At 33.0% G+C, this 22,852-nt stretch overlaps 1 protein-coding gene across 6 annotated transcripts in view; it reads right to left on the reverse strand.

Annotated features, from left to right (window-relative positions):
- CSMD3 (CUB and Sushi multiple domains 3) overlaps window positions 1-22,852 on the reverse strand; it is a 1,102,347-nt gene that overhangs the window by 951,157 nt on the left and 128,338 nt on the right. For all 6 annotated transcript variants that reach the window (XM_059042775.2, XM_067017123.1, XM_067017122.1 and 3 more), the window contains exon 2: window positions 18,556-18,778. In XM_059042775.2, coding sequence (XP_058898758.1) covers window positions 18,556-18,778 — 223 coding nt within the window. The remainder of the gene's footprint in view (window positions 1-18,555; window positions 18,779-22,852) is intronic.

Genomic DNA, 22,852 nt, shown 5'->3' on the forward strand with positions numbered 1-22,852 from the left:
TATTGTACTTCTATAAAACATTTTTAAAAATACAGGCTGCAAATGAAAATAGCCAGCAGAGTAAAAAAAAAAAAAAAAAAAGTCATAGTAAGGAAGGGAGCATATAGTGATTTTCCCTTGCAGAACAGGAGGGTTTACCTGGACGTGAAGTGGAAGAAATACTTTTTAATAAAAGTCTACAGTATGAGAAGAAGACATCATTTGAATGAATATTAGCCAATCTTGATTATTAAACTGGAAAATAGTTCTTTCAGAGAAAAAATTTTAAATATTAAACAAAAGAAGAAAAAGATTCTTGTAAGGAAGATGCCAGATTTACTGGGCTGAATTAATACCTGGCATTTTTTGAAGTTCTTAAATAAAAAATAAAAATCAATAATAAGAAATGTATTTAGGCATACAGCTACAGAATTATATGTGAAATATATGTACACACAGATGTGAATATCAAAGACATATGGTTGCATGTATGTAAATTGATGTGTTTTCATTGATTACAAAAATGGTTCTACTGATTGGTATATTACTGATACCAATTATATAGTTGTTTTGCAATAATATTTTGTTCCAATAGTTTATTTTAAAAATTATACACTCATACTTCTATGCATTATCCTTATTTTCATCAGTCGTATTTATATAATAACACTCTGGAATTTCATCTTAGAATTAGTTCACAGAACATACCAAAGTTAACTATGAGAACTTAAATGTGAAAAATTTACCTAACAATTTGAAGCAGTAGTCAATCAGATGACAAAAATATATCACTCCAATGAATCATCCCAAGAAAAGATTAAATTTAATCTGGGCAAATTAATGAAATTAAAATATTATTTTGTTCAAACTAATAGTCATTTCTGAGCTAGTCATCAGGCAAATATTATTAAATATTTATATCATATTAGTATTACACTTAGTATTAGAGATAGAAAGGCAAATATAGTCTCCCTCCCCTAACCACAAAGACTTCATTCCTATTCAAGATCAAGAACAGATTAAAAACTTTTATTTTTAAACAACTATAGAATTTTTCATAATGGAAGTTTACATTATTTTTTTTGTAACATGCACTTGATTAACGTACATCATTTTAGCTTTTCTTAAATTTTGTAGAGAAATGTCAATTTTTGGCTTTCATTATAACACAGTGATTTAGATGTGACAGCAGAAGAGGCAATATGGAACAAAATAAAATTGGTTGATATATACAAAAATGAATATTTTTAATCAATGGGCTGTGATGCAATGCAGAGTAAAATATTAGCTGCATGAACTAATAGAGAATAATAAGAGGAATTAGTATGAAAATAAGATTGATACTGTAATGAAAATTTAGTTTTTGTATGTGGTAAGGAGAGGCATGATGAGAAGAGCATAGTTAGGAAAGCGTTCAAAAATGAGAACTTAGGCTTTTACATGAAAGCTTTTCCCTATGATTTTCATTTGTTCTTAGAAATAATCCTAGGAATCTCTCAAAACATATTTTAAAAATACTTAAGTATTTTAACCTAAATGAGGCTTTTTCTAGAATGAAAAACATTGATATAATAATAGTGGGATTCATTTTATATTCATGAAATATAAACTTATGTGGTCATTTTCAAAATTTTATTTTCATTATTGACCTAAAAATTAACCAGGAAGAAATAGATCAACACAGTGAATCAGTTTCATATTCAAAAACAACTGCTTTTAAATTTTCAATTAACAAACATTTTATTAATCCTCTACTACGAATTAATCAAGAACATAGTACCTACACATCATCTAAAGTAATATATTACTATCTTAACATTCTCTTATCCCAGGTTAGAGGACGAAAATCTCAGGAGATTAGCTGAAATCTTTGTCTATATCAGCACCTCTGCAGAGATGTAGACTAAGCATGGGGAGATGCTTATGGAGGAGAGCCTAGAGAGATTGGGTTACATGTTAGGTAAAAATCCAAGGGAGAGAGCAGAAGTGAAAAATTCAAAATGTAGAATTCAAGATCCAGTTATAGATGAGGGTTACTGAGAGGAACGTAAACAGCAGGGACTCAGGAGCAAAAAGAGGGCAGAAAGGGGAATTCTCCCTGGAGGAGCTGTCTGCACACAATGCCTATATCAAAATGTTATGCCCAGAGCTTGCTATTTATGCTCAGCTTGTTAAAGGGAGATAGAAGTGGAAAGAACTTTTTTTTTAAACTATTTCCCTATTGAATGAATAATAATTGATATTTTGTCAGTCTATCAGAACCAGAGAAAATTGTATCATTTGGAAAAGAATTCATATGACTTTCAGGTGACATCTTGTTATTTTTAAACTAGAATATTTTATAGTTTGTAATTAACATAGTGTTAAAACTAGAATAATTTTCTATCTTTTTTTGGCTACTCATCTGCTTATTTGTAAAATATTTGTGGAATAGCTATTTAAGTGTTACACTGCCACAACAAAGGTGTAAAACATATACCATTGGCTTAGCAGTCGGCAATGGGTGTTGAGGAAATAGATATCACATGCTAGAAATGTAAAGACCTATTTTAGGCAGTGGCACAGCATTTGGTAAAGCATTTGACTTTGAGGGCTTATCATGAGCATGTTGAGCTTTTAATTCTAGAGAAAGTGGCTTAAAAAGCCAGAAAGTGATGTGCAGAACTGTTGCCTGCCTTTAGAAATATATAACAATAGATTTGCCATTACAAATATACTACAGTATAGACACATATTACACAAAAAGTGTTCAAGCAAGATTTGGCTAGTTTTCAAGCAGATATCAAAGGGAAGAGAGTTTAGAGATAAGCATTTTGTAACTGGAACAGCCAACTTCTTCTGGATACAAATATTATTATTAAAAAGATTGAAAAAGGATTAGAGAACAAGGGCCTCAAAGTTTCGAGATAATAGTGAGATTAAGGGTGCCATCTTTCCACAAAATTCTCATGTTTCATATGGCCTCAGGGTAGCCACCAGTAATTTAAGAGAGAAAAAAAGATGATGAAGAAAAAATAAATAAAACCTATTCTAGAACTATGTTTAGAAAATAAAAGTCAAAACTTTGGTTACAGTTAGTGACATTTGAAACTCAAGGAAAGCAAAAAGACCACAGTCTTACCTAATTATTGTGGGAATTATATTGCCAAATCATCACAAGCCAGAATAAAAAGCAACTTTGAGCCTTAACACAGGCTCATTGTATCTCCTTCTACTTTCTTTGCTCCTGAAATACAATGCTCACTTTATTGCCTCTTACTTCCCTGGACTCTGCCTTCTACATCCTTCTCCACTGCTTCTTCCTGACCTCCATGGTCTCTGTATCTGGAGTGCCCATACCTCAGTCCTCAGATATTTTCTCTCTCAGTCTCAATGTGTTCTCATCCAACACCATGGTTTAACATTGCTTCTTTCTCCCCTCAACTCCATGTTTGTGTATCCAAATACTCACTTGACATTGCTACCTCTGTGCCTAATAGGCTTTAAAAATTATCATGACCAAACCAAACTCCTTATTTTGACCTCCATCCCAACATGATCATTCTCTATCTTCTTCATCCAGAAAAATATAACTATATTTTTTTTCAGTTTTTCATGACAGTAAAACCTAGAATTTTCCTTGACTCATGTCTTTTTTTCCTACCTTAAATCCAAACCCTCAGGAGTGGCACATAAACCTAAGGAAAGATTTATTTCAATCAGAAAAATTCAAACCATGAGACAGCTTTTTACACCCAAAGAATTTTCAAAAATTAAGATCCCTGGAAAATATTGTGTTGAATATGTCCAATATGAAGACAATGTCAATTATAAATTATTCATTATACATTGTTGGTGGTATTGTAAAGTGGTATAACCACTTGGGAAAACGATTTGCATTATGTGAATGTGAGTAAATTTCAATAATTGCATTTTCTGTATACACTGAAGCAGCCCTTCTTCTCCAGAATCTGAGAGACTCTCTTGTACTCTGTACCAGAAAATATATACAAGTTTATTCATAGTCACATTATTTGTAATGGCAAAATTGAAAGCAATATAATTTTTTTCTTTTAGAAAATAAACCAGTACAGTACATTATATTCATAAGTGAAGTGTAGTATATGCATAAGATTGGATAAAGATGAATGAAAATGGATGAACTAAAGCAATGTGCCACAACATGGATGACTCTTAGAAACATTATGTGGAGTCAAAAAGCAAGTCTCCAAAAACTATAACAGTATGATATATATTTTATGAAACTTACAAATAAGCAAAATTAAACTTTATGTTGTTTAGGGATATATGCATATATGATTGAACTATATGTCTGGAAAAAGTTTAGAAAATGATGGCCATAATGTGGAAATGCTTGTTACTGGTTAGAAATCAGAGTAAGGCCAGGGATGGATAGAAAGAAACAAATATTGTCACTGTCTTTGCTAAGTTGTAGGCTTATTGGTGTTCATGCTAATATAATGCGTCATAATCTGTATGTTACATAGTTACATATTTATATGTAAAATATATTTTTTAAAAGAGCATAAAGTGAACATAAGTAATTCATGCAGAAATATGAATTGACACATCAAACAATACCAGTATAACAATAGATCTTGTGTGGCAGTGGGTTGTATTAATATTACTTTTCTTTTTACTTGAATATTTTCCAGTGATCACATCTCACCCCAAAATATTTGACTTTTGTAATTAGAAATCATTATTTTTAAAATGAATGAAATGAGATTGCTCTGATTGGTTCATGCAGGTAAAAAAAAAAAAGAATACCACAAATATATTGGTAGCTTTCATGGCAAGGTTCCATATTCTATGCATTTTTTAGCCCTTCTATCTACCAAGAAAAGTGTCACATATATGGCAAGATTCTGAAATTTTATTTTTGAACAAATACCTCAAAGAAGGAAATCTTTAAAGAAATATACATATACTGTATTAATTTTTAATATATAGAAGTTTGAAGATAATATTTTATTACCAGATCTTGCCACTGATTTTGTAATGTCCTTACATTTGGTATATGTGTATGTACAAATTTATGATCACTGATATTTTCTAATATTAGTGTTTTAAAATCTGAATTTAGTTAAGAAGATTATTTAGAAAATAATTGTTTCTTGAATCCTTTAAATTAATTTTTTGTCCTTCCAAACTTTGGTCCAAATAACTATTATAATCTTTATAAAATCAATGTAAGTTAAGGATTTGTCAAATCACTTTCGAATTTATATATAGTTAACTTGTGATGTTTTTCTAAAAATACCAGTTATAGATACAATAAAAATGTCTTCTAAAAAGTACATGACCATGCACTTAATTATATATTTTTTATTTGATAAATTCAATCCTTCTTCTATGAGGGCTCAATATCTTCTAGATATATGTAGAATATCAGATTGAAACATCTATGAAAGATTAGTTCTCTTTGACAAAATCATTTTTATGACACATGTATGCCTTTGGATGTATGTTATGTCATAAAAGCAAAAGGGTAATTTTTTAAAAGTGGATCCTGATATAAATATGGGTCCTTTTCTTATACCCTTTAATTCTCTTGACCTTTTAGTTTAGATTTAGTAAAATTACAGAATAAAATAAATGGTTAATAAAAGTTTTCTGATTCTATAGTTGTTTAAAGTAAATCTTATCCATCATTCAAAAATGGTATAATTGAAAAATAAAAATAAATGTAACCAATGAGTTGTGCTCTAACCTATTTAGATTCAAACTTCAGTCTCTTGGAAACCTAATTTTTTGATCTTGTGAAAGTTATTGATATTTCTGAAATTTTTCTCATCTGTATAATAGGAGTATTGGGAAGAATATCTGAAATGATGTTATGAGAGTTGCATGTAAATAGCCTGATGTAGCCTGTGTATTCAGAAGATGTTAGTTTTTAACAGATACAGAATATCTATAGATCCCCTTAGAATACATATATTAACAAATCTAAAAGAATTAAAAAAGAACTAATCTGCGATGCCTAATCTAAAAGTTTTATCTAGGGTTTTAGGATGCTAAATGAAATTTTCAGTTATGAAAAACATTTACATTTATTAGAACATCAAGTTGCTCTCTGTGAGATAAATAGGCCATTTGATATGCCATTTTACAGATGAGAAATTAATGTTTATGAAGAATGACTTACACAAGAAATATTGCTAGTTACTGACATAACACCATGTGTAGTTTACTTTTAGGATATCAATGCTGTTTTATTGAAAACAGGCTAACAGAAGTAAACTTTTCATAGTTTTGCCGTAAAAGATTGAAATAAATATAATCCATAGAACAAAGTGGTTAAACTCGATGATGACATCTTACGTTTTATGTTTTGACCCGTGTTTTAATGGTTTAATTTAGTCTGTTTCTTTACTAAAAGCCACCTCAATTCTTTTTGGCAACATGCCTAGTATAAACAACAAATGATTGTGTATACTCTTGAATCCTTGCCTTACTCAGATTTGAAAGAGTCTTTTATGTTGACAAAAAGTTCTAGAAACCCTGTCTGTCCTTGAGATCTATCCAGTCATTAATTTGAATGCTCCAAAGTGAAGAATGATATCTAAGGAGAAGCGTCATTAACTGCCTAAGGTGCATCAAAATTTTAATTGGCATTTTTTCTAATTTGCTTGTATGCCCTATGACAATGAAATACATCTTAAGTAAACTAAAATTTGGAGGAGGAGAATACTAGCCACAATATAACAATTTTTTCAAGCTCGTTCTTAGAAAAACTCATTTCTATTCTCAATTTCTGTGTTTTGTGGAGTCTGTATTTTCTTTTTTTTAATTCATTTTTTTATACAGCAGGTTCTTATTAGTCATCAATTTTATACACATCAGTGTATACATGTCAATCCCAATCACCCAGTTAATCACACACCCCCACCCCACGTTGCTTACCCCCCTTGGTGTCCATAAGTTTGTTGTCTACATCTGTCTCAATTTCTGCCCTGCAAATCAGTTCATCTGTACCATTTTTCTAGGTTCCACATATATGCGTTAATATACGATATTTGTTTTTCTCTTTCTGACTTACTTCACTCTGTATGATAGTCTCTAGATCCATCCACTTCTCAACAAATGACCCAATTGCATTCCTTTTTATGGCTGAGTAATATTCCATTGTATATATGTACCACATCTTCTTTATCCATTCGTCTGTCAATGGGCATTTAGGTTGCTTCCATGACCTGGCTATTGTAAACGGTGCTGCAATGAACATTGGGGTGCATGTGTTTTGAATTATGGTTTCCTCTGGGTATATGCCCAGTAGTGGGATTGCTGGATCATATGGTAATTCTATTTTTAGTTTTTTAAGGAACCTCCATACTATTCTCCATAATGGCTGTATCAATTTACATTCCCACCAACAGTGCAAGAGGGTTCCCTTTTCTGCACACCATTTCCAGCATTTGTTGTTTGTAGATTTTCTGATGATGCCCATTCTAACTGGTGTGAGGTGATACCTCATTGTAGTTTTGATTTGCATTTCTCTAATAATTAGTTATCTTGAGCAACTTTCATGTGCTTCTTGGCCATCTGTATGTCTTCTTTGGAGAAATGTCTATTTAGGTCTTCTGCCCATTTTTGGATTGGGTTGTTTGTTTTTTTAATATTGAGCTGCATGAGCTGTTTATATATTTTGGAGATTAATCCTTTGTCCATTGATTCATTTGTATTCTCTATACAGTGCAATTACTAAAGTCATATTTGGATTAACAGTAAGCAAAATTCATGTTGCCATTTGGATCTCAATAATATAAGAGATAAATGAGAAAAACCTGGTGTTACTTCTCTTTATTTATTGAGTATACAGTTGTTAATATCACACATGCAATTACCACACACACACACACACACACACACACACACACACACACACACACACACACTATGCCAGGAAGTCAGGTGGTAGCCTATCTGCATTTCCCAGACATTGTGTTATACGAGAGAGATAATCAGGATACAAGGACTGATTCTCACTCTGAAGGTGGAAATCTTCAGAGACAGCAAACTGGATTGGGTTGTATTACTCTTAGTCAAACCTTTCTGATAGCCTGGAGACAGGGAATTGGAAGTATAGTTGAAACAGTGGAGTGCACTGCCATAGGGTATACACTATGGCCATTTGTTTCTATGGTCTAACAAGTCATTTAGAAATTTTCTAATAATTTTTGTGGGAAAGTTATTTTCTACTTCAACATTATACCTACAGGAAAGGAGACAGATCGCTGTGTTGCACTGAAAGGAGCAGCGATTAGGATGAAGAGATTTTAACGTGACAGGTTATATGAGAAACTCAGGGAGCAAAGGAAAGAAGAAAAAAGACAAGATTAATCATGAAAGAAGAGAACTATAGTGACTGCTCAAGAACGTTTATGGGGACACTGCCAACATTTTCTAAAGGAGGAAAGTCTACCAATTACACAAATGGGAACTCTAGCTACAGACTGTTGTTTATTCATTCTAATTACTATTCCTTGATTATGTCACTTAGGCTTGCGAATTCTATGGTTATGTCATGAATCCAGCAAGTTTGTAAAATAAACAAGAAATAGCGACAGAAAATATTACATCTTTTATAACTATTCCTCACTGCACTGAGAAAAAATGCTGGGTAAATCACTGATAATAACAATAAGGGGATAAATGAAGTTCAGAGAATTTAGCAACAGTAATGAAGTGTATTTTGTGTCTATGTTCAAAAGGTTAAATTGATTATAGATAATCACACTATTGATTATAGATAATTTACACTAATATAAAACTAAAGAGGTAAAGGATCGTTTTATCATAGAGATACGGAGAAAAAAATAAGACAGGCCTTCTCTAGCAAAATTTATTTAATCAAGCAATCATGTTTTAAAAATTACTTTAAATATGCTTAATTTTAACTGCTCAGAAGCAGCCAGCTGGCACACATTATTTAGTTGTCAATTCTAAGATTCTTTAAAGCATAGGCCATGTTCATTCTTGTTTAGTATAATACCCACATAGACTAAAATGAACCTAGATGCTTTCACACCTTCAAGACTGATCATAGACCTAAATATCAAATCAAGAATTTTAAAGCTTCAGAAAAAAATACAGGAGAATATCTTTCCATCTTTGGATAAGCAAATATTTGTCAGACTGTTTACAAAGCACTAAAAAATAAAATATTAATTAAATTGGACTTTGTCAAAATTTAAAACTTCAGTTATTCTAAAGAAAGTGAAAGAAAATGAAAAAGCAAGTCATAGATTGAAAGAAAACATTTGTAATGTATATATTTGTTTAAAAATGGTATAAAGATTGTATAAATACACATATAACTTAATTATAAAGACAAATGAAACACCCAATTAAAAAACAGGAAAATATTTGAACACTTTATAAGATATATCAATAAAGGGTCAGTAAGTACATAAAAAACTGACTAGTTGTCACAGAGATGAAAAATAAAAACAATGAAGATTGACATTCTCAAATATTATTGAAGATGTGGAACAATCAGAATTCCCACACAATGATGGTGTAATAAAAACGGGGCAACCACTTTGGAAACCTGTTTGGGAGTTTTTAAAATGAAATTAAACATATATTTACCCAGTAACTCAACAATTTCCCTGCTAGATATTTATCTAAGACAAATGAAAATGTATCCACAAAAAGACTTATGCATGAATGTTCATTGTATCTTTACGAAGAGTATCCCAAAACTTAAAACAGTCCAAATGTTCATCAACAGGAGAATGAACAATTTATAAAATAAAATGTTACTCAGCAACAAAAAGGAACAAACTGTTGGCATACACAATGTGGATGAATCTCACAAACATTATGCTCAGTGAAAAAGACCAGAAAGAAAACGAGACATATTGTAACATTCAATTTATATGAATACTTAGAAGGGGCAAAACTAATTCCTGATGAAGTAAATTAGTAGTTGCTTGTGAAGATAGACATTGACTGGAAAGGAATACTATAGAACTTCTGGGGTTATAAGAATATATATTAATAAGGGTGTGGGGTACATGAGTATATTTTATCAATACTTAATTTACTGCTTAAGATCTGAATACTGAGCTGTAGAAAACGTATGCCTCAATTTAAAAGTTTGAACTTTAATAACATACTTATTAATTTAAACAATTCAAAATATATTTCAATGTTTTCTCCTTTAGTCAACATCAAGAACGAGATGTGCATATATAAATACGTTCACTTAAAGTTTGCTTCTATTGATTTAGAGCTATTATCTGGACAATAATTGTTTAGAAAAAAATTAATTTTGATATACACACCTAATTATTTACATGTCATATTTTTTAAATTGAAAAAGTACTTTTTTCTTCACAATTGCTTTTTCATTATTATTTTAGTATGTAAACTTAGGTTGTAAATTTGAAAAGTTCAAATATAAACTTTCATGATATTGTCCTGATTCATTTGAAGGTCTAAATTATTGAGCTTGAAATTAGTCAATGTTCATTTTTATATTGATACTCATCTCTTCCAGTTTGAAATTTAAACTCTAGATCATTAAGTGATATATAGTGAGAAAATATTCATGAAATTTGGAAGAGGTATAAAGGAACCAGAATACATTTTTTTCTAATGCCACTGGATGTTAAAGGTAAAAATCTTAGAAATCAAAGACTAGCAAAAAAGGAAAAAAATCCTCATAACACCATCACCATGAGATGACCACAGTTGCCATTTGGTAATAAATCCTTCAGTTCACAAATACACAAAGACACACAGATACAACATGTACAAGCTGTCTTATGATATTATTATATGTATTGTTTTGAAATCTAGTTTTTACTCTAGCCAGTAATATGTCATGAACATTTACCCCATCTATAAATTATTCTTATAAGCCTTGTTTTCTAATTGCTGCATTTTCTCCTTTGCTTATTAATCACTCTTTATCTTTCAACATTCATGATTTTGCTACTTTAAACAAAACAGCAAAGAAAATCTAACTTGGAGAGGCAGATATTTAGAGTTTTATTTATGATAAATTCCTTTTGATATCTAATACAGTTATCTTTCAGAAATCATGCACAGACTGATATTCCCACTAGTGAGGCAGAAAAATACCAAAATATCTTCACTGACAGTGTTTACAATTTTTCAGGTCTTAGACAATTTTCTGTTTGAAAATAATTACAGTTACTTTTACTTATTTTTTCAAATCCCTAGAAAGATTTATTTTTACTTGTTACTTATTGTATGTTAGCATTTTAACATTTTTCTTATGTGAACTCACTGTTCATATTTTTGTATATTTCTGTATATATATGATTATAATTTTCATATTAATTTCTAAAAGTTATTTATATTAAGCACATCAAGCCTTTGTGTTTCATATGTGTATGTGTATATACATGTGTGTGTATATATATATATACATATATATAGCAAATTATTTCCAGTGATAATTCTTTAAATATTTATTTTGTTTGAAGTATATTTTAATCACAGAAAAAGTTTTTATTAATGGAACCATATCTTATCTCTTTCTATACATTTTTTGTCATGCTTTATAATGATATGAAATATTTATCATGTTTCTTTTAGTATCTTCTGTGATATAATCTTCTCCTATTTCACGGAATTCATATAGAATTTGTTCCAATGTCTTCTACTCTTATATCAGCCAATACCACATTCTAATTATTGGTTTCTTTTACAAATTTTTATCTTACAGTTTAAACTCTTTTGCCTTATACTCAAATATTTTCCTGGTACTTTTTATGTGTTAGTTTCTCAGACTATCATATCGGTTTTTCAAGTAACACAAAATACATTAGGAGTTTTGGATAATACTGTATTTTAATTTCAAAGAATGAAATAATATGTATTTCATATTATTCGTATTCATAAATAATATGTAGTAAATATAACCATGAATATAGTGCATATCTCCAGTGACTGTGGGTCTCTTGTAGACATCATATAAATGAGTCTTGTTTTTGTATCCATTCAGCCAGTCTATGTCTTTTGGTTGGAGCATTTAATCCATTTACATTTAAGGTAGTTATCAATATGTATGTTGCTATTACCATTTTCTTAAGTGTTTTGGGTTTGTTATTGTAGGTCTTTTCCTTCTCCTGTGTTTCCTGCCTAGAGAAGTTCCTTTAGCATTTGTTGTAAAACTGGTTTGGTGGTGCTGAATTCTCTTAGCTTTTGCTTGTCTATTAAAGTTTTAATTTCTCTGTTGAATCTGAATGAGATCCTTGCTGGGTAGAGTAATGTTGGTTGTAGTTTTTTCCCTTTCATCCCTTTAAATATGTCCTGCCACTCCCTTCTGGCTTGCAGAGTTTCTGCTTAAAGATCAGCTGTTAACCTTATGGGGATTCCCTTGTATGTTATTTGTTGTTTTTCCCTTGCTGCTTTTAATATTTTTTCCTTGTATTTAATTTTTGATAGTTTGATTAATACGTGTCTTGACATGTTTCTCCTTGGATTATCTTGTGTGGGACTCTCTGCACTTCCTGGACTTGATTAACTATTTTCTTTCCCATATTAGGGAAGCTTTCAACTATCATCTCTTCCAATATTTTCTCAGTCCCTTTCTTTTTCTCTTCTTCTTCTGAGACCCCTATATTTCGAATGTTGGTGCATTTAATGTTGTACCAGTGGTCTCTGAGACTCTCCTCAATTCTTTTCATTCTTTTTTCTTTATTCTGCTCTGCAATAGTCACTTCCACTATTTTATCTTGCAGGTCACTTAGCCATTCTTCTGCCTCAGTTATTCTGCTATTGATCCCTTCTAGAGAATTTTTAATTTCACTTATTGTGTTGTTCATCATTGTTTGTTTGCTCTTTAGTTTTTTTAGGTCCTTATTAAACTTTTCTTGTATTTTCTCCATTCTATTTTCAAGATTTTGTATCATCTTTACTCTCATTACTCTGAATTCTTTTTCAGCTAGACTGCCTATTTCCACTTCATTTGTTTGGTCTGGTGGGTTTTTACCTTGCTCCTTCATCTGCTGTGTGTTTCTCTGTCTTCTCGTTTTGCTTAACTTACTGTGTTTGGGGTCTCCTTTTCGCAGGCTGCAGATTCATAGTTTCCGTTGTTTTTGGTGTCTGCCCCCAGTGCCTAAGGTTGGTTCAGTGGGTTGTGTAGGCTTCCTGGTGGAGGTGACTGGTGCCTGGGTTCTGGTGGATGAGGTTGGATCTTGTCTTTCTGGTGTTCAGGACCATGTCTGATGGTGTGTTTTGGGGTGTCTGTGACCTTATTATGATTTTAGGCAGCCTCTCTGCTAATGGGTGGGGTTGTGTTCCTGTCTTACAAGTTGTTTGGCATAGTATGTCCAGCTCTGTAGCTTTCTTGTCATTGGTGGAGCTGGGTCTTAGCATTGAGATGGAGATCTCTGGGAGAGCTTTCGCCATTTGATATTATGTGGAGCTGGGAGGTCTCTGGTGGACCAATGTCCTGAACTCGGCTCTCCTATTTCAGAGGCACAGGGGCACCAAGACCTGAAAAATTTCCTGAGCACCAAGACCCTGTCAGCCACATGGAAAAAGAGAAAAAGGAGAAAAATATGTATATAATTGTTCCCAAAGTCCACGGCTTCAATTTTGGGATGATTCGTTTTCTATTCAGGTATTCCACAGATGCAGGGTACCTCAAATTGATTATGGAGATTTCATCCACTGCTCCTGAGGCTGCTGGGAGAGATTTCCTTTTCTCTTCTTTGATCGCACATCTCCTGGTGTTCAGGTTTGGATATGGCCCTGCGTCTGCGTGTAGGTCCCCTTAGGGTGTCTGTTCCCACCCTGACAGGACGGGTTTAAAGTAGCAGCTGGTTAGGGGGTTCTGACTCACTCAGGCCAGGGGAGGAAGGTGGGGTACAGAATGCAGGCAAGCCTGCAGTTGGCCGAGGCCAGCAAGACGTTGCAACAGCCTGAGGCCCACCTTGTTCTCCTTTGCCCCTGGATCATGGAACCCTGACAGTGGCGGGCTGCACAGGCTCCCGGGAGGGGAGGTGTGGATAGTGACCTGTGCTTGCACACAGGTTTCTTGGTGGCTGTAGCAGCAGGCTTAGCATTTCATGCCCGTCTCTGGGATCCATGCTGGTAGCTGCAGCTTGCACCCGTCTTTGGAGCTTGTTTAGGCGGTGCTCTGAATCTCCTCTCTTCAAGCACAGTGAAACAATGATCTCTTGCCTCTTAAGCAGTTCCAGACTTTTTCCCGGACTCCCTCCCGGCTAACTGTGGCGCACTAGCCCCCTTCAGGCTGTGTTCATCAGGCAACCCCAGTCCTCTCCTGGGATCTCACCCCCAAAGCCGGAACCTCAGCTTCTAGCCCCCACCCGTCCTGGCGGGTGAGCAGACAAGCCTCTCAGGCTGGTGAGTGCTGTTCGGCACCCATCCTGTGTGCGGGAATCTGCTTTGCCCTCTGCACCCCTATCGCTGCTCTCTCCTCCATAGCTCTGAAGCTTCTCGCCCCCCGCCCCCGCCCCCGCCCCCGCCACACACTGTGTCCGCCAGTGAAGGGGCTTCCTAGTGTGTGGAAACTTTTCCTCCTCCCCAGCTCCCTCCCAGTGGTGCAGGTCCAGTCCCTATTCTTTTGTCTCTGTTTTTTCTTTTTTTTTCTTTTTTGCCCTACTCAGGTATGTGGGGAGTTTCTTGCCTTTTGGGAAGTCTGAGGTCTTCTACCAGCGTTCAGTAGGTGTTGCGTAGGGGGTGTTCCCCACGTAGATGTATTTCTGTTGTGTTTATGAGGAGGAAGGTGATCTCCACGTCTTTTCCGCCATCTTGAAGGTCTCTCTGTACTTCATTTTTTAATTACAAAGAAATAATTTATCTCAAAAATTAATTATTCTTAAAACTAACTGTTTTTAGTAGTAAAATATGTGAATAAAATATTTTGATGCTACGATATATTCTGTCATTTGACTGATACTCTGCCTTCTCTCCATGCCACTTTTCATGATTGAGGTTAGAATGAAATGCTCTTTTTCCAGAACACTTTTCATCTAGGAGTGGTAATGTGAAGCTGTTATCTGAATTAATGCTAATTCTGATAACTGCATTAATTATGAAAGGAAAAAACAATATATTTTATAATAGGAGAATAATTAAATGAACCATGTTTATAGTAAGGTAAGTATTCACTAAATTTGATACTTACAATAATTCTAATCATATGTGAAATATGTATATATTATTGCAAGGAGATTCAATATGAACATAAAATAGCATGTATAGTATGGTCCCAAATATACAAATATATGTGTCTCTGCTTCATGAGATTGAGTGATCTTTTTTTTCTTTTTATCTTTTGCTATAACTTTCCTATTGAGAAAATACAATATTAGTATAAAAAAGTAAGCAAAGCTTACAATTCTTCTTTTTACATCAAGTAGACCAAATTTGTTTTAAGCTAAAGATACGACTCTAAAGGAGTTCTCCAATAGTGCATCGCTGTAAGTATCAAATTCAGCCACCAGTATCAGTTTTTATTTAATAAATTAGAAAACTTAGGGGAAAACAAGCAGAATCTTCAATAATTGGAGTTATAGAAAATAGTTTAAAAATAGGAAATTGTGATTACCAAACCCAATATACCTCTTATACAAGCAAATATAAGACCTACAAATCATCTTTTTTGTGTTGTTACAATGCAAGTGTAGCAAGCTGATTTTAAAAAGTCTATTGTAGTTCACAGAAAGTAACAAATGATGATCAATTTCTGAAAGATAGAGAATAGCAGACATACCATAAGGACATGTATTAAGTGAGGATGTGAGAGAAAGAAAAAGCAAGAAAGCAGTGAGACAAAGAGATAAACACAAAAATAAATCAAACTGCCAGGAGCTGATTAGACTTCTAATCAAACAGCAGACTGTCTACAAACACAGTCTGGAAGGAGCTGTAGGTTATACACTGGATTTTTTTCCCCAAGTCCTGCTAATTAAAATCAGCTCAATAATATTAGCAACAGTATTTCTTTAGGCATAAAGACCAATAGATATATTGTACATCAACAATGACCAACATGCTATAGAGAACATATTAGAACTGAGTTCATAAAACAAATACCAAGAATAAACATAATTTATATTTCTGTTTATATCTTTATATGTTCTACTCTACAGTTTAAAAAATTTGTTTTTGTCTCATTCATTAAATTTTACCTAATATTGCTAAGAAAAAATAGGCTTTAATCAATAAATAAACCATGGATATATATATATATTACATATATATATATAATTTGTTTTGTAATTAATCAATTAATTGATTGATTGATTGATTACAAGTGTAAGCTCAGAACTCAGACAAATCTGGGTTGCAATAATGATCCTGCCTCTGGCTATTTTTAACAGTGTTAACCTTGGGCAAGTAATATAAGTCTCATTTTTCAAGCTGTAAAATGATGATGATAATAGTAGGAATCTTTTCACGTTGTTTGAACATGGGAGAAGTTAAATATAACAAATACAATATACAGTGTGTAATCCTTATATACGCTCTGTAAATTAAATGTTGTTATTCCCTATTTACAGATTAGGAAAGAAAGAATGAGAACAATAAATTTATTTTCCCCATCTTACCATCTTTTAACTTCCCAGAGGCCACAATTGCTTAAAAAAAAAGAAGGGGGTAAAATAAAAATATTTTCTCATTTTTGAGAGGATCTAGAGAGAATAGATCCTTGTACAAACAATACTATCAATGAATTGATAGAAACTACCAGATAACATTTGGAGAGCTTTATTTTTTTTTTATATTTATACCAACTATATATCATACATTGCTGATGTAAAAGAAATATACAAAACTCTTTGTGCTTTTAGTTTTATATACATCAATTTAGCTGACTTGAAAGTCTAAGAAGCATCTTCTGTTTTCTTTCATGGCCTGATTGGATGTGTACAGGTGAAGGCAGACACCCACACCACACCTACATACACCCACTTGTGCAGGCAAGCAGAGATACACATGACATGCAGTGCTGGATGTTTTCTATCTTGACTTAGTGCTGTATCATTAACAAAAGACATGGAATTTTTAATGATATTAGCAATGATGATGAAATAGCACCGTCGATGTGTCTGCCATACTGTATATCTGAAATGAATCGATATTAATAATTTAACAGAGTAAAAGGAAGTAGAAAATGAAGTTAGAAATCCTCAGTAAACAAATGTAGAGAAAAAAAGAAAGAAAAATAGAACCTCACCTGTAATCAATCTAGTGACCTTTTCTTTGTACAGACATGTGGTTGGAAACAACCCAGACATTTTTAAGTGTCGTTCTGACTGCAAAAAGTTGAAATGTATAGTAAAAGGATTTTATATTCATGCAGCACTTTCATATACATTATCTCATTAGATATTCAGAAGAGCATACTGAAATGGACAGTATTTTCTTTATTACTAATTCTTCCAGTTTAAACACAAACAGATGGTGTGGATTGCTCAAACAGCCATTGAACAACAAACCTAACCCTATAATGCAGGTCTTATCTCCTGGTCCAACATCTTTCCTACTATATTATATGTTTTCTTACTAAAAGTGGAAGATAACATATATCAAATATTTATTTAAAATGGGAAAAATCAATGCAAAAGAATATGGAAGACTCGTGAATGTATAAAAACTTAATGTTGATAATCTGATTCCTGTAGATCAGGAAGGCAAGTACATAGTAACAACTACTAGAAAAAGTAACAGAATCACAGAATCATAACTCAAACATAGTCAAGTATGTAAGTGTCTTTAATTCTTACAAATTATCTGCTTAGAATATTTTGAATTAGAATTAAATAAAAAACCACTATATTACAGTTAAGGAAAAATATGCATACATTGGTAAAAATCTAGGACTAAATGAAATATGCAGTGTCTGGCATTTTAAATTTGTTGGTTGAATTAGAGTTCATTTATGTTTAAAAAGAGTTTTTGATAAGACAGCAAAAATTATCATCATATGTCCAGATATTCTATTTTCTAACAAGAAATTCTAAAGAAACACTTATAAACAATCAGTGTTCCAGCTAATTTTCACATCCGTTTTATCAACTGACTTAAAAATAAATAATTTCATTTGTGTGGACAGAAACATGAATGTCTCAGTTGATGATATGAAGGTCTACTTTTCAGATATTTAGACTTTATAAACCATACACATTATCTAAAATTAATGTATTCTGCTCATATAAATATTGATTTAGGTATTTTGCATATTGTTATATATTAAAATTGGGTACATACCCCTGAAAGACACATTACATGTTAATCTTTCACTTTACTCAGAGTTATGCCCATAAAGAATGAAGCCCTGAGGTAAGAATTTTAAAAATCAAAATACCTTTAACCACTCTAAAGAGTTATAATTCAATTTAAATTCACTTTTGCAGAGATAATATTAATATACTAGTGTTATGAAGTCAGACATATGGAGTTAATTTGTTCGTGGGATGATATATTTCCAAATGAATAATAATTGGATGGCAAATATGACTTTATTATAATTGCACCACAAATGTTAAGCATCTTTTGTAAAATAAATTACTTTTACCCAATAAATATTTTCCTCCATTTTTCCATTCAAAATACACTAACCTTGTCCTAAAGTTTGTAGGATGAGGATGTCCATCATATAAGGATAAGTAGTCGTATTCTTCTTCTAGAGCAAACGACTGAAAAACAATTTGTATTCTATTTCGTTCTTCTGCTATTATTACCCATGTACAGTTTGCACCATTTGGATATCCATATGGAAAACCAGGGCTTTCTATAGTGCCATTAAGTCCTTTTAAAGTTCCACCACATGTATAAATAAATCCTGTAACAAAAGACAAACAGACATTAATATTACATAAAATAAAAACAATCTAGAAGACATATTATTTGGAAAAAGCCTTTTGTTTTTCCAAGACCTATGTTACAATAATTTTGTAAATTTAAGAGCTAGGTAGATTATCTATTTTTTTTTAAATAGGTAAAACATCAGTAGCAAAATACTAGAAGATGTGTCATTTATCATACATCTTGTGCTTAGTAATTATACACCAGTTGATGAAATAAAATCCTCTACACTTCTGATTCATTATACATTACATGATCCAACATGCAAACACAATCCTAGAAGTGCTTCCAATCTAATTGGTGTCTTCCCTGAAGTAGTTTCCAATCTAATCGTGGGCACTCATAAACAACATTTTGACTTTAATAATGTTAGTATGCATTTTGGGTCTCAAAAAATTAACTCCAGTTTTTCTTAGTAAATCATGCTAACTGTTTTGTGTATGCAAACCTCTACCGTGCAGCCAATGTGCCTTAGGAAATCTGTCCCACTCTGATTTTATCAGAGGGATTAAAGGCTCAGACCTAAAAAACAAAACAAAACAAAACCTATGTAATTGCTCTTTGACCAGAGCACAGTCCTAAACTAACCCTATCAGAGTGACATCTAAGGTTGGGGAGAAAAATTGAACCCTGGACAACTGACAGCAGCCATCTTAAAAACTTCCCTACTCGTTCTATGGGAGGTCTAAATTATTGAGAGCGTGACTCTTGGAGATACCTAGAAAACACAGCATGTTTCTTGAAGAATTTTTTATAAGTATATAATATTCTGTAGTCATATTGGGTAATGTAAAACCCTAAGATTTATAATATGGTCAGAGAAGATGGTCCCGGCATGTACCTAGACTAGTAGGTACATGCAATTAAAGCTTGGATCTAGATGCAGGCAGCCATGGTTTTGATACCGGAAAAGGTTTATCAAAAGTCCAGGCTCTCGTTCAACTTGTCCAAAAGAATTTGGTCAAAGAACACAAAACACCAAGGAAAGAATAAACACACACACGCTGAGGCTGAGGAGCAGAGAGCAAAGAAGCCGTTTACTGAGGCAAAAGTGAAAGCTACACACTAAGGAGAAGAGTGTGGCAGGCATCCTCCTGAGTGAAGAGCTGCACGACAGGGTTGATGATCCCCCTTTTTATTTTATTTTTAGCCCTTTGAGTGGGTGGAGGGTCTTTTTGATTTCCGGTGGAATAGTCATTGAGGGGAGGGTTGAGGTGTGGCCTGGATTGCACCAGGTTGCATCAGCTTCTCATCCCACGCACGCATTTGTCTCCTGAAGCTACTGTACATGCACTCTAAGAGCTGTTTTCCTTTAAATTTTTCCTTACTAGTTGAGCACCACATGTGGAAGGCCATACAGGGTCATCAGCAACCTGTGCGTTTTTATTTGCATATGCTCCCGTTTTCATGACCAGAGTTTCTTGTTCAGATGCTACAAAGTTTCTATTTTAGATGCCATTACTCCATGTGTCATAATCTTATTAAGTGCAAAACATGGAGGTCGCTTTGCCAACTGCCTAATGCCAATATGTGAGTAGGCTGTCCTTGGGCCTGGTTCTGTCTTTCCTGCCTCAATTTCAGAAGTTCTGATGAGAATTCTTCACCCAGATTTTATTTCCACATCTATGTGTCCTACGTGAAGCTTAAGTACCATGAAGCTGTCAGTGAGAGATACCAAGCTAATTTTGGGCGAGAGAATGCCATACTACCCAAAGTATCTTTGAAACTGGATGTAGAGATGCAGGAAATTTGGGGATTCTCTCTCTGAGAAGAAATGAGTACAGTATATGTAATAAAGGTATGGATATTTTTAAAAAGTGTAAGAAACCATGCATCAAAGATGGGAAGCCAGAGTTGTAGATTATGGCAGATGGAGGCTAATTTGGGATGTTGTCCATTCATTCCACAAGAGCACCTTGCTTTTGCTAGGGGAGCCACTTCTCTACCAAACAGCTGTATGCTTTGGAGTAGCTGACTCTGCTGACTAGTGGTGAGGTGGGTGGCTCAGGACTGGATTAATCAGTATAACCCTATCCTCCTAGCCATATTTACTTCAGTAATATACTCTGATTATCTTTATATATGGGAAAGTCGTAAGCCTGGATTATTCAGTATGTGATATGTGGCATAGTTCTTGTGATCGTTTTGCCCTTTCAGAAACTTACCAAGAAGCTGGATAAGGTAGAAGCTTTTAAAAAATCAATATTTGTGTGTATACTTATAGTTTTGCTCATATACCAAAAATCAAATACGATTTTGTAATGGCATTTTATGATTTTCAAAAAAAAAAGAGACAGAAAGGTCCCTTTTAAAATTGCTTCTTGCAGAGCAATTACTTTGAAGCCTTAGGTTAATTAGCTACCACCCATTTCTATTAGTTTTCTGCCTGAACAGCTTCCAATTTGAACTTCATAACTAAATGCAAGCATGAATCCCTTCAGCTACAATCTGATCTATGGGCTGTTTTATATAGTCTCAAGACCTATAACCTTGATAGTTTTAGAGAAAGGACATATGTCCTAAAATAACAGGCTCAGCCGTGTCCACTAATTCTTCAAGGGCCTGCTGATTCATGCATTTCAATTCCTTTCCTTTTTTTTCTCCAGGCAAATTGGGATTTACCCCTATTTTTAAGCTTCTTATCTGTGTTCTTCATTTGATTTTCATTTTTGTTTATATATGTTTTGATTAAACATCACAGTGTTAATAATAAAGTACATTTTTCCAACAGAAGGTTAATAATTTTCACACCCAAGAGATCAGAAGTAATAGAAACTTTAAAAGCAAAACAAAATTTTCCTCATTTACTTATGCTTCACAAGGTTTGTCATTGTTATAAGCTTACTTTTCCAGGCTATTTCTAGGTATGAAGTTAATATGTATATTTCTATGCATTAGATATATTTTTTATAAATAGAGTCAGTCATACTAAGCATATTTTCCTGAATTTTTTGTTTAACTTTGTAAAATATCACTGATATTTTTCTGGATCCACATATATATGTTTACTACATTCCTTTTTTAATGACTACATAGTTAAATGGCATACGGTCTGTCTGCACTATAATTTATTTGACATATCTCCTTTTGATGGTTTCATTCTTTGTGGTTTCATGGGTGTAAAGAGCAACTTTGAATGTATATCCTTGTGCACTTGTGTGATATATCCTGCAGATGGAATTCCAGAAATGAGAGTACTAAATTTTAAGAGACATATGGCCAAACTATCCTCAATAAAGTAAAAATTATTGCTGCTTTCACAAGGTTATTAAGTGTTTCTGACCTCTAACCCTGATTTTGGCAACACTAGATTTTTCATAAGGCAAATTTTGCAAGGCAAAAAAAAATATTATCTTACTATTTTATTTTTGCATTTCTCTGATTAGTACTGGGATCAAATATTTTGTTATATGCTTTTCATTTATTATTCTTTTTTTGTAAATTGCCTTGTCATATCCTTCACATATTTTTTAATGGATACTTTACCTTTTCTTACTTCTTTTTTTAGGATACAGTTGCTTAGGTTTCTGGTTTTTCATTGGTAATCCATATTTGCCATTCATATACTGTACATTTATAAATGAAACAACTTTGCTTATTCATTGCTGTCATAAATTCACAACTCCTTACTGCTCTTTATAGTGCATGTGAATCTTCTTCTCCTTTGATGATCTTTCTTCAATATTTGTTCATCTATTCATCACATACATCATGCCTTAGGTATAAAATTACTAAAAGAACATTATCCTAGCCTGTCTTCATGACAAACTACAACATGAGACAGCAAGGAAATATAGATTATTTTATTATTACAGAATGATTTCTATGATCAGGGTAAGCACACTGTGCTGTGTAAACAGATGGAAGCAAAACTTAATCTAGATAGTTTGGTATGTGTTTATGGAAAACTGGTCTCAAAAATTGGTATTGCAAATTTTCATAGATTGTCTTTGTTTCTGAGTGCCTTATGTTGTATTTTTCACATCTTAGCATTTAATGTCCACTTAGTCAATTTATTCTTGAAAAACAATTAAAATTTCCATAATTTGGG

This window comes from Kogia breviceps, chromosome 17, assembly GCF_026419965.1.
Source record: "Kogia breviceps isolate mKogBre1 chromosome 17, mKogBre1 haplotype 1, whole genome shotgun sequence".
NCBI lineage: Eukaryota > Metazoa > Chordata > Mammalia > Artiodactyla > Physeteridae > Kogia > Kogia breviceps.